Source organism: Panicum hallii, chromosome 9 (genome assembly GCF_002211085.1).
Source record: "Panicum hallii strain FIL2 chromosome 9, PHallii_v3.1, whole genome shotgun sequence".
Classification (NCBI taxonomy): domain Eukaryota; kingdom Viridiplantae; phylum Streptophyta; class Magnoliopsida; order Poales; family Poaceae; genus Panicum; species Panicum hallii.
The window spans coordinates 71,546,911-71,559,047 of record NC_038050.1 but is presented as its reverse complement, the minus strand read 5'-3'; the positions used below and the strand labels follow the sequence as shown (position 1 = coordinate 71,559,047).

General features: G+C 55.7%; 2 protein-coding genes and 1 pseudogene across 2 annotated transcripts; 2 read left to right on the top strand and 1 right to left on the bottom strand.

The window, feature by feature from the left end:
• Positions 1-2,961: 2,961 nt before the first annotated feature.
• LOC112873429 (uncharacterized mitochondrial protein AtMg00810-like) lies at positions 2,962-4,262 on the top strand. Its single transcript, XM_025936379.1, has 2 exons — positions 2,962-3,183; positions 3,264-4,262. Exons 1-2 carry the CDS (start codon positions 2,962-2,964, stop codon positions 4,260-4,262), a joined length of 1,221 nt encoding a protein of 406 aa, XP_025792164.1.
• Positions 4,263-4,846: 584 nt separating this feature from the next.
• LOC112875286 lies at positions 4,847-7,982 on the bottom strand. Its single transcript, XM_025939084.1, has 2 exons — positions 7,625-7,982; positions 4,847-6,716 (listed from the first exon to the last, which is right to left on the bottom strand). The coding sequence occupies exons 1-2, from the start codon at positions 7,731-7,733 to the stop codon at positions 5,170-5,172; spliced, it is 1,656 nt and encodes a 551-aa protein (XP_025794869.1). The 5' UTR covers positions 7,734-7,982; the 3' UTR covers positions 4,847-5,169.
• A 1,590-nt stretch (positions 7,983-9,572) lies between these two features.
• On the top strand, positions 9,573-11,945 carry LOC112873427 (annotated as a pseudogene).
• The last annotated feature ends 192 nt before the right edge of the window (positions 11,946-12,137 follow it).

The following is a 12,137-nucleotide window of genomic DNA, read 5'->3' as shown; positions in this document are numbered from 1 at the left end:
CCGCCGCCCGGCTTTCCCGTCGCCGCGCTGGTCCTCGAGGGGGCGCCGGCCGCGGGCGCCGCGGCTCCTCTGCTCCAGGCGCCGCGGGGGCCGCGGCAGTAGCCACCTGCCGCCCTGGGCCCCCTGCAGCCCGACTCCGCCGCTGCCGCAGCAGCTGCTGGCGCGGGCGCTGGGGTTACAGGGCCCCAGCAGTGCGCCGCCGTCGATCCGGCCGCCTTGCGGGCCGCAGCGCACCTGCTGCAGGCCGCGGGTGCCGATATGGCCGCCCTGCGGGCCGCAGCGCAGCTGCTGCACGCCGCGGGCGCCGATCCGGCCACCCTGCAGGCCGCTGTGCAGCTGCTGCCGGCCGCGGGCGCCGATCCTGCCACCGCCGCTGTGGCCCACCGCGCCGCTGTCGCTACGGGCAAGCAGCCCGTCGTCGATGCAGCGCCCAGTGTCGCACGGTCTGGCCTCGGGATGGCGCCCGAGGATGCGCCGCTCTCCGCCGCCGCCTTCCGAGGGCAGCAGGCCAACGCCGCTCTCGCCGCGGCCCTCCTCGCCGCCAAGTCGGAGGCTTCGGCGGCCCAGAAGCGGGTCCGTGTGGCAGCCCTCGCCTGGGAACGCGATCGCGCCACGACCGACGCCCTCGCTCTCCGGGTCGTTGAGGCGGAGCGCTACCTCCGCATCTCCTCCGAGCAGCCTGTCGACCCTGAGCACGGCACCTCCTCCTCCTTCCAGGCCCCGCCTGCTGGATCTGGAGCCCGGTACGACCCGACCGACCCTATGGTCGCCCAGCTCCACCTCCAGTCAGCCGGTGTCCAGAACATCAGGGCCCTGGTCTCCATCCTCCTCGACCCCGCGTCCTCCTCCTACGACCGCTGGCGGGACCAGGTCCTCCTCACCCTCCGCCGCTACGCCCTCGACGACCACGTCCTCATCGACTCGCCGATCGAGGCGCGGGACGTGGCGTGGCTGCGCCTCGACAGCGTCGCCATGTCCTGGATCTTCGGGACCATCTCCCTAGATCTTCAGGACCTCGTCAGGACCCACGGCGGCACTGCGCGGCAAGCTTAGGGGCAGTTCCTCAGCAACGCCGAGTACCGCGCACTCCAGCTCGACGCCACTTTCCGCACCTTCGTCCAGGGGGACCTCTCCGTCGGTGAGTACTACCGGCGGATGAAGAGCATGGCTGATGCTCTTCACGACCTCGGGGATCCGGTGTCCAATCGGGTCTTGGTGCTCAATGTCCTACGGGGCCTGAGCAGCACCTACGACCACCTGAAGGGCTGGATCGCCCGCCAGAGGCCCTTTCCCACCTTCCTGCAGGTTCGGGACGACCTCGCCCTTGAGGAGATCACCAGGGGTCTCGCGCCCGGATCCTCCTTGCCCAACCCCACCGCGCTCGTTGCTGCTCCACCGGCCTCCTGTTCTATCGAATTTGACTCCTCTGGTCTTACTGTGAAGGATTCAGCTTCTCGGCGTCCACTCCTCCGATGTGACAACCCGGGGCCCCTTTACACCCTTCGGCTTCCTGCTTCCGCTGCCTCGCCTTCGGCTTCTTTGTCTGCTGCTTTTGCCGTGACACCTTCTTCCACCACCTGGCACCGCCGGCTTGGTCACCCCGGCTGCGACGTTTTGGCTCAGCTCAGCCGAAGTACCGATGCTCCTTGTACTAAGGCTCCTGCTGAGCACCTCTGTCATGCGTGCCAGTTAGGTCGTCATGTTAGACTTCCATTTTCTTCTTCTTCTTCGCATGTTGCGCATGCTTTTGATCTGATTCACTGTGACATGTGGACATCTCTTATACTCAGCATGTCTGGTTATAAATATTATCCGATCATTGTTGATAATTTTTCTCATTACTCTTGGACTTTTCCTTTGCGCGCCAAGTCTGAGACCTTCCCCACCCTCCTCCACTTCTTTGCCTGGGTGTCCACTCAGTTCGGCCTCACAGTTAAGGCCGTCCATTGTGACAACGGGCGGGAGTTCGATAACTCCACCTCCCGGTCCTTCTTCCTGTCTCGGGGTGTTCAGGTGCGTATTTCTTGTCCTTATACCTCTCCTCAGAACGGCAAGGCTGAGCGGATGATTCGCACGACGAACGACGTCGTGCGCACCCTTCTGATCCAGGCCTCTCTGCCCCCACGCTTCTGGGCTGAGAGCCTCCACACCGCCACCTACCTGCTCAACCGTCTCCCGTCCACTGCTTCTCCTGCTCCCACTCCACATCACGCTCTCTTCGGTACCCCTCCTCGCTACGACCACCTTCGGGTCTTCGGGTGTGCGTGTTACCCTAACACCTCCGCCACCGCTTCTCACAAGCTGGCACCCCGCTCGACTCGTTGTGTGTTCCTCGGGTACTCCCCTGACCACAAGGGGTACCGATGCCTTGACCTCACCTCTCGTCGCGTTCTGATCTCCCGACACGTCATCTTTGACGAGTTGGATTTCCCCTACTCTACCTCCTCTACACCTTCTCCTGACCCCGAGCTGGAGACTCTGTTTCCGACTGACCCGGTGGTTCAGCCACCATTACCTGTCTGTCCTTTTCCTGCAGGTTTTCCCGGCACGCCGGCACCGTTTCCGGTGATCCCTGCTGCGCCGAGCGCGGCCTCGGTGTCTCCCGCTGCGCCACGCGCGGCCCCGGTGCCTTCACGTGCACCTGCGCGGTATGCTGAGCCAGTGCAGGTGTACCGGTGTCGTTCAGCGTCGACACTGGCGTCGCCTCCTGCTCCGGAGGCTCCTGCGACGCCGACGCCGGAGCCGTCGCCGCCGCCGCCTCCTCCGGCTCCCTCTCGAGCCGAGCCTGAGGTTTACCACCCGCCAGTCATCCATCGGGATTCTCGGCATATCCATCCCATGGTGACTCGGCGGATGGCGTCTCAGGCCGCGACTCTCTCCGCCGCCGAGGGAGAGCCGCGGGTCTCTCCGGTACCCTCCTCTATCCGCGATGCCTTGGCGGATCCTCACTGGCGTCGCGCGATGGAAGAGGAGTACGCGGCTCTTCTTGCCAACCAGACCTGGGACCTCGTGCCGCGTCCGTCTGGTTGCAATGTGGTGACTGGCAAGTGGATCTGGACGCATAAGCGTCAGGCTGATGGCACACTGGAGTGCTACAAGGCTCGCTGGGTTCTCCGGGGGTTCACTCAGCGGCCTGGTGTGGACTATGATGAGACCTTCAGCCCAGTCATGAAGCCTGCTACGGTGCGCACAGTCCTCTCGCTTCCGCTCTCGCACTCTTGGCCTGTGCACCAACTGGACGTGAAGAATACGTTTCTTCACAGCACTCTATTAGAGACTGTCTACTGCTCTTAGCCAGCGGGATTTGTGGATTCGAGTCATCCGGATATGGTCTGCCGGCTCAACAAGTCTCTCTATGGACTGAAGCAGGCTCTCGGGCTTGGTACTCTCGGTTCGCCACGTTCTTGCTGACATTGGGGTTCACCGAGGCCAAGTCTGACACGTCTCTCTTCGTCTACCGCCGTGGGGATGAGACTTCCTATCTGCTGCTCTACGTTGATGACATTGTGCTCACAGCCTCTAGTCAGCAGTTGCTTCAGAGCGTCATCTCCTCTCTGCAGCAGGAGTTTGCTATGAAGGATCTCGGTCAGCTCCACCACTTCTTGGGCGTCACTGTTGAGCCTCGCCTGTCTGGTCTTCTCATGCACCAGCGGCGGTACGCACTCGATATCCTGGAGCGGGCTGGGATGACTGATTGCAAGCCCTGCTCCACTCCTGTCGACACTCAGGCGAAGCTGTCCGCTGATCTGGGTGATCCGATGGCTGATCCTACTGCCTACTGGAGTCTGGCTGGTGCTTTGCAGTACCTCACCTTCACCAGGCCGGACCTCACCTACGCTGTCCAGCAGGTCTGTCTCCATATGCATGATCCCCGGGAGTCACACCTTGCTGCGCTGAAGCATCTCCTCCGCTACGTCCGTGGCACTGTGGACCTCGGCCTGGTACTTCACCGCTCGTCCTCTATTGAGCTGGTGGTCTACACCGACGCTGACTGGGCTGGCTGCCCGGACACTCGTCGCTCCACTTCCGGCTACACCATCTTCCTGGGTGGTAACCTGGTCTCCTGGTCGTCCAAGCGGCAGCCGGTTGTCTCTCGCTCCAGTACCGAGGCGGAGTACCGGGCTGTTGCTAACGGCGTAGCGGAGGCGTCCTGGCTACGACAGCTCTTGGCAGAGCTCCACAGCCCGCTCGCCAAGAGCACGCTCGTCTACTGCAACAATGTCAGCGCCGTGTATCTCTCCACCAACCCCGTCCAGCATTAGCGGACGAAACACGTGGAGATCGACCTACACTTCGTGCGCGACAGAGTCGCAATCGGCGATGTTCGGGTCCTCCATGTCCCGACTACCTCCCAATTTGCTGACATCTTCATCAAGGGGCTGCCCTCCTCGACCTTCTCGGAGTTTCGATCCAGCCTCAACGTAGTCGGTGGCTAGTTGTGGCTGCGGGGGGTATTTGCCCTTTATACTCTATTTGTACTCTCTTCTTGTCCAGTCTTGAACACCGCTGCGGGAGGGTGTTAGCTCTCTTGTTGTCCAGTCTTGAACATCGCTGCGCCGGTAGTTCAGACTGCGGGGGAGGGGGGGTGTTGGAGTATATTGAGCCCATGTGTATAGAGGCCCATGTATATAACTACTATACCCTGTTTACTATACAGGGTTTGCTATGGGAAAATCACTGTTCATCAGAGGCTACCCTCGGAGAACGCATCATCGTTTTTTTACCGCTCTATTACGTGCCTTTGAAATTTCAAATTAGAGCCCCAAGTCTATACATTGTTTATTTACCTGTCCTTTAAAAAAATGATGCATCGGAGAAAGGGTCTGCAAATGTTTTACTCAAAAAGAACTCACAAGATCATTGATTTTGATTTTTGAACATACATTTGTAGCTCTAGCCAAATAGAAGTATGATTGGTACAATACAAGGTGCAATTTTGCAGTCACGCAGCACAAGTAGGCAGTCACCACAGCATCGAGCTAAGCAAACAGTGCAATGTCTCTAAAGCTGACAAGTGCACCGAATGTTCAAGCTTTCACCAGCATTTATCTAAAATATCTCAAACTAAAATGTTCTATCATGGCATAGCATAGCATAGCAATCTTTCATCAAATACAGCTTTATGGTACAGATAAAAGTAGCTGGGATAAATAATGAAGGCGATGAAGCCTAGGATCTCTCATCCCCTTCCCAGTTGTTCTTCTCCTTGGGTCCTGTAGGACCTTCCTCCTCGTACAATTCTCCCGGAAGGCTGTTGAATATTGCTTCCGCTGTGAACCGGAGAAAGAACGGCAAGAAGCTAAGCACCGTGTCTATCTCAGAACGTGAGTTGTATGTTATGGTCGGGCCCCACTCCCTCATGTACTGCAGCCAGCATGGTTCCACAACAACACCTCCCAGATGTCCTGCAGAGATGATTTTATAGTGCATGCTTGAATCAACTGAAAAATTACTTCGAGCCACATCGTTTCTTACTCCGACACCAAGCTTCTCAGACCCCATCAGATAACAGCCTGGGTGGGGGTAGCTTGCATGTCCATTCCTGGACGAGTACACAATTGCTTTGTTGCTTGAGATGAATTCCAAATCGCAAGCATCTACCCATTCACCCCCGCTGTGCTGCGAGAAGTAGATAGATGACAGCTCACCTGAGAAGTTACTCACTCGGAGGGTGTAATGCTCCCAGTCTCCAATATGCCTACCAACTTTCTGTAGAGCGAAGCTTGCAAACCCAACCTTGATCGTTGCGGGCCCGTTGAATGGGCAGAATACCCACATTGCAATGTCAGTGAAGGTCCCTCCATGAGCTGGCTTCACATGAGCATATAGCTCAGCACTCTTCAGATTGCCAACTTTGACATGTTCTTTCCTATCATCATCAGGGAGATCAATCCAATACTCACCATCATTTGTTCCACCAGCAGGCAGGTTCGAGCCACCAGGGAGTATGGCATCTCCCATTTTTATATCTTTCTTGTGCAGTGTAGCTCCATTCTCAAAGAACCAAGAAACTGATGATGGTAAGTAGGTCTCTTGTGGGTGGAAGAAAACAGTTGGGCCATAGTGCTTGATCAGAGCATTGATCTGCTCCAAATTAGGCATGGCTCTCAAATTTGAGTCGAAGTTTTTCAAGCAGGGAACTCTCGATTTCTTACTGTCTGTTGAATCAGTTTCACAGGAGAATGTGCCAACTGGTATACCATGTCCTTTCACCCCTCGGTGGCAAGGCCTTGTCTTCCAAATTTGGCATGCATTTTCGATATTTACAATTGAACGAACATGTTCACATGTGTCTGTTAGGTCATCTCGCACACATCGAACTGCCTCCAGTGAGGGCTTCTTTGGTCCTTTAGTAACCACATAGCCAAGGGCTTTATACCCATTTGGTGGAGATGGCAACCAGAAGCAACCACAATCGCTGTTCTCATCTTCATTTAAGTTAGCATTGGTCCAAACAAGGGAGTAATCTAATGGTTTCTCAAGGGCGGGCTTGCTATTAATCTGCTGGTGACTAGCCACTTCCCTTGCCACAATAAGAAATCCCTGTAAGGGGCGGTTATTCTGTTGGGCATAGTGCCCAAGACAGTGGAAACCATCAGGAACTCCTTCTGGCTCATAAAATGAAGCTCCTGAGCAGCTCCATATACTCCGGAACTTGGTAATATTCACAACATCAAGCTCTCCTATGCATATTGTGCCCTTAGCGAAACTCCCTCCTGTTAAGGAGTTGCTGAAGAAAGTCAGTAAAAGATTCCAGTATTCAGGAAAGCCACCCATCTGGCAAAACAAAGCCAGGTAAACATTGCAATACATGCGTCTATTTTTTACTTGTTGCTCAACTAGGAACATGATTTCATTTTTAAATCCATGAAAACAAAATAACCAATTTTATTTGCCTGTGCAAAGTACATTAATTACAGATTTTGCTCCCTGCAAATAAGTAAACAGGCAGATATTTCTTATACAGCAATGCTGTATGATCAAAAAAATTTATCCCGGCCACCTCGAGAAGACAGAAACCTTTGAACCTATAAAGGTATACCTTGTAAATTAGTTCTCAAGACATTCAGTTATTTAATTTCCTCGCCGCTTGCCAACACAGAAATAAACAGAGGAGCAAGGCAGTACCATGCATGGGAGAGCAAAAGCACAGGTCAGTTAAAGTGCAAGCAAATTCATGTTCTAGGTCGTGGATCGAACTAATTGACAGCGCAAGCAGCCAGTATACCACACTCGAATCACCACGATTTCCATGTTCCGTGGGATTTTATTTTATTAATCTAGGTTCAACTATAGTTCAGTCAAACACTCTTAATTTCGAAGAACTTGTCGATATTTCGATTTCATGCAACTGCAGTCAGATCGGAAGAATTTGAAGCAATTATCAATCCTATCGGTTATCATGGAAAAAGCTCCCGGTGAGCAACAGGGAAAACGATCAAACAAAATCGGGTGATCATCGACGGCCGCAACAAATCTAGCAGCAATTTCATACGGATCAGCTACAGCTCAACCACGAAACACCACCCAACCCAACACGCAGCAACAGTGCAACTGGTACTGGTTCCACAACCAATGAGCATGAACGTGAATGAAAGCGGGCAAGGGAGAGGAAGCCCCGAACCTTGAGGCCACTCGGGCAAGGGCGCCGGCAGGTGGAACGGCTCGGGGAGCTGGACGGCGGCGCATCCGGCGTTGGATCGGCCGCAGCAGAGCCAGCTCCACCCGCCCATCGCAGACTCCTCCTTCCTTCCTTCCCCTCCAAGTTCACCACTCCACCCCCTGCTCCCCTTCTTATTTTTTGACCCGAAGCTCTCCTCTCCTCGCTGTATTTCCACAGGTCAAACCGGCGGCTGCTGGCTGGGCGCCCCCGAGCTCCGGTCCAGCGAGAGAGGCTGCTCCATTGGTTGGGAGCCCGCGGCTTCCGCGGGGTCGACGGCGACGCCGACGGGGGGTCGCTGTCGCGGCGGGTCAGGCTCGGCTGTGAGGCTCCGCGAAAAGGACGCCGCCGTCTAGCTCAGCCTTGGGCATGCGGTTGGGTGGGGGGAATATGCCCCCGCGTGCCGTGCAAGGGAGACTCTGCCTGGCCCGCGGGCGATAGTGTGACGCCGACGCCACCGGAGATTTTTCGCTAGTCGGCGTCAGCTCGTGTTCGATTCCGATCCCCCCTTGGGAGTTGGGAACGAGCCCGTGTCGCACAATCCCTTCGTGTTTCACGCTGTCGTCGACCGGGCACCCACCATTGCGCGCGCGCGGGCACATGCCAAATCGTTATCATCAAGGAGGGCTAAATATGTACACGTAAGTTAATTTCTAATTTTTTTTGCGAGGAATCTCTTTCTCCCCGATGTTGGGCCGATTTCAGGCCTTCTTCTCCTTTGGACCCTGATAGGCTGGAGACGATGTTGGGCTAAGATCTTAGTATGTAGGCGTTCTTCCCCTTTGGGCCCTCATAGGCTGGCCTATTGTGGGTGAGTTGGACTCTGCACATCTGCACGGGCTGGAATTGGCTGGCCGGTAGAAGAATGGGAAAAGTCCTTTTTACCTCATGATTTTGGAATGACTAAGAGTTTTCTTCCTGAATAATAAAATCATCTGTCTGAACTCTACCGGACACATAATCTTTTTGGCTGGTTTCTTTTAGTGGTTTCTCGCCTTTTCTTTTATGTTCGTTTTGGCTAAATCTTTAAAAAATTATAGTAAATCATAAAAAATTATAAAACAGAAAATTCAATTATATTGGACTCGAAATGAGTAGATCTATGCAGTGAACATATGATATGATATGATATAATTTATTAAAAAAATTATTATACTTTTAGATATATACTTTTCTGTAATTAATTCATAGCTACAATTCCATGGTCCAATTATGGTGAAATTTTTATGGTGGACTAATCATTATATTGAGCATAAATTTTTTACTACAGATCAAGAATATAATGATTATCCCACTATAAAAATTTCACCATTATTGGACTATGAAAACTGTAGCTATGATTTAATTACAGAAAAATATATATCTTAAAGTATAACAAATTTTTTGATATATTCACTGCATATATCTACTCATGTGGAGTCCAATAAAATTAAATTTTCTATTTTATAATTTTTTTATTTACTATGATTTTTTAAAAATTCAACCAAAATAAATATAAAAGAAACGAATAGAAACCACTAAGAGAAAACAGCCAGGGAAATCGTGAGTCTGAGAAGTCCAGCGGACGGTTTCGTTATCCAAAGAGGAAATGCAAATTCGTCCTAAAATTCAAATTATCCAGAGAGGAAATGCGAATTCGTTTTAAAATTCAAACAGATAAACTTTTTCGTATAAGAATCGGAAGGAACGCTCTCCCCCTGTCGGACTCGTCGATACGATACCTCTCGGACACGGCGGGCCGCAGCCCAATAAAACGGGGCCGAGCCCCAGTCTTCTCCCCACCAAAAAACGCAAGCTAACAGCCAGAATCGAGAGGCGCGCGCGATCAGTCATCACCACCTGATTCCAATCCGCCGAGAGACCGAGCGCGCAGCACCACCTGATTCCAGAAATAGAGCCTGTTGCTAACGCCATGGCCGACGTTGCAGCCGCCGCGCCGTGCCCTACCGGCACGAGGAAGAGAGCAGAGAACCGGCTGGTGGTGGAGGAGGCGAAGGCGACCACCGACGAGTACAACTCCATCTGCACGCTCCACCCGGCCACCATGGAGAAGCTCTCCATCTACCGCGGCGACGTCGTCCTGCTCAAGGGCAAGCGCCGCCGCGACACGGTCTGCATCGCCCTGCCGGACGAGGAGTGCGGCGAGGGCAAGATTTTGATCGGCAAGGTGGCCCGCTCCAACCTACGGGTGCGCCTCGCCGACGTCGTGTCCGTGCACCCGTGCCACGACGCCCGGTACGGGGCGCGCGTCCACGTCCTCCCCCTCGACGACACCGTCGAGGGCCTCTCGGGGGACCTCTTCGAGGCCTACCTCAAGCCCTACTTCGTCGACGCGTACCGCCCCGTCCGCAAGGGCGACCTCTTCCTCGTGCGCGGCGGCATGAGGAGCGTCGAGTTCAAGGTCGTCGACATCCACCCCGCCGTCGAGTACTGCATCGTCGCCAACGACACGGAGATCTTCTGCGACGGCGAGCCCGTCAGGCGCGAGGACGAGGAGAGGCTCGACGGCGTCGGCTACGATGACGTCGGCGGGATGCGCAAGCAGCTGGCGCAGATCAGGGAGCTGGTCGAGCTGCCACTCAGGCACCCGCAGCTGTTCAAGTCCATCGGCGTGAAGCCACCCAAGGGCATCCTTCTGTACGGGCCGCCGGGCTCCGGCAAGACCTTGATCGCCCGTGCCGTGGCCAACGAAACCGGGGCCTTCTTCTTCTGCATCAACGGCCCCGAGATCATGTCCAAGATGGCCGGGGAGAGCGAGAGCAACCTCAGGAAGGCGTTCGAGGAGGCCGAGAAGAACGCGCCCTCCATCGTCTTCATCGACGAGATCGATTCCATCGCGCCCAAGAGGGAGAAGACCCACGGCGAGGTCGAGAGGCGCATCGTCTCCCAGCTGCTGACGCTCATGGACGGGCTCAAGGCGCGCGCGCACGTCATCGTCATGGGCGCCACCAACCGCCCCAACAGCATCGACCCTGCTCTGCGGCGGTTCGGGAGGTTCGACCGCGAGATCGACATCGGCGTGCCGGACGAGGTCGGCCGCCTCGAGGTGCTGCACGTCCACACCAAAAACATGAAGCTCGCCGAGGACGTCGACCTGGACGTCGTCGCCAAGGACACGCACGGCTACGTCGGCGCCGACCTGGCCGCCCTGTGCACCGAGGCTGCTCTACAGTGCATCAGAGAGAAGATGGACGTGATCGACCTCGAGGACGAGACAATTGACGCTGAGGTTCTCAGCTCCATGGCCATCACCAACGACCACCTCAAGACTGCCCTCGCCGGCACCAACCCGTCGGCTCTACGCGAGACCATGGTCGAGGTGCCCAATGTCAGCTGGGCGGACATTGGCGGCCTCGAGGGCGTCAAGCGGGAGCTGCAGGAAACGGTGCAGTACCCCGTGGAGCACCCGGACAAGTTCGAGAAGTTCGGCATGTCCCCTTCCAAGGGCGTGCTCTTCTACGGCCCCCCCGGCTGCGGCAAGACGCTGCTCGCGAAGGCCATCGCGAACGAGTGCCAGGCCAACTTCATCAGCGTCAAGGGCCCCGAGCTGCTGACCAAGTGGTTCGGCGAGAGCGAAGCCAACGTCCGCGAGATCTTCGACAAGGCGCGCCAGTCCGCGCCGTGCGTCCTCTTCTTCGACGAGCTCGACTCGATCGCGACGCAGAGGGGCGGCAGCGCGGGGGACGCCGGCGCCGGGGACAGGGTCCTCAACCAGCTGCTCACCGAGATGGACGGCATGAACGCCAAGAAGACAGTGTTCATCATCGGCGCGACCAACCGGCCGGACATCATCGACTCGGCGCTCCTCCGCCCCGGCCGCCTGGACCAGCTCATCTACATCCCGGTGCCGGACGAGGCCTCGCGCCACCAGATCTTCAAGGCGTGCCTGAGGAGGTCCCCCGTCGCCAGCGACGTCGACCTCGGCGCGCTGGCAAGGTTCACGGCGGGCTTCAGCGGCGCCGACATCACGGAGATTTGCCAGAGGGCGTGCAAGTACGCCATCCGCGAGGACATCGAGAAGGACATCGAGCGGGAGAGGCCGGAGGAAATGGCGGTGGACTGCGCCGAGGAGCCGGCGCAGATCAAGGCCGTCCACTTTGAAGAGTCGATGAGGTTCGCGAGGAGGAGCGTCAGCGACGCGGACATCCGCAAGTACCAGGCGTTCGCGCAGACGCTGCAGCAGTCGAGGGGCTTCGGCAGCGAGTTCCGCTTCCCCAAGCAGCCCCAGGCGGCGGAGCCTGCTGCGACGGCCAACGCCGAGGACGAGGATGATCTCTACAACTGATCGGCTGGCAACTAGCATAGATTCTGCTTTTTTTTTTCTGGCTGTAACGTAGTGATAGTTTTTTCTGCAGTCGTTTTTGTTATCGTATTTCATCCTCTGGAAGCTGATGCTGAATATATCCTTGAAGACAAAGACTCACTTCTGAACACAAAACACAGATTCAGCATATGCATATGGTCTTCTAATAATATA

Coding starts and splice junctions, on each gene's coding strand:
- LOC112875286 (XM_025939084.1), bottom strand. CDS start 7,733: ATGGGCGGGTGGAGCTGGCTCTGCTGCGGCCGATCCAACGCCGGATGC. Junction 6,717..7,624: donor CTTGCCCGAGTGGCCTCAAG/GTTCGGGGCTTC, acceptor ACTCCTTAACAG/GAGGGAGTTTCGCTAAGGGC.
- LOC112873429 (XM_025936379.1), top strand. CDS start 2,962: ATGGAAGAGGAGTACGCGGCTCTTCTTGCCAACCAGACCTGGGACCTC. Junction 3,184..3,263: donor CAGTCATGAAGCCTGCTACG/GTGCGCACAGTC, acceptor GTTTCTTCACAG/CACTCTATTAGAGACTGTCT.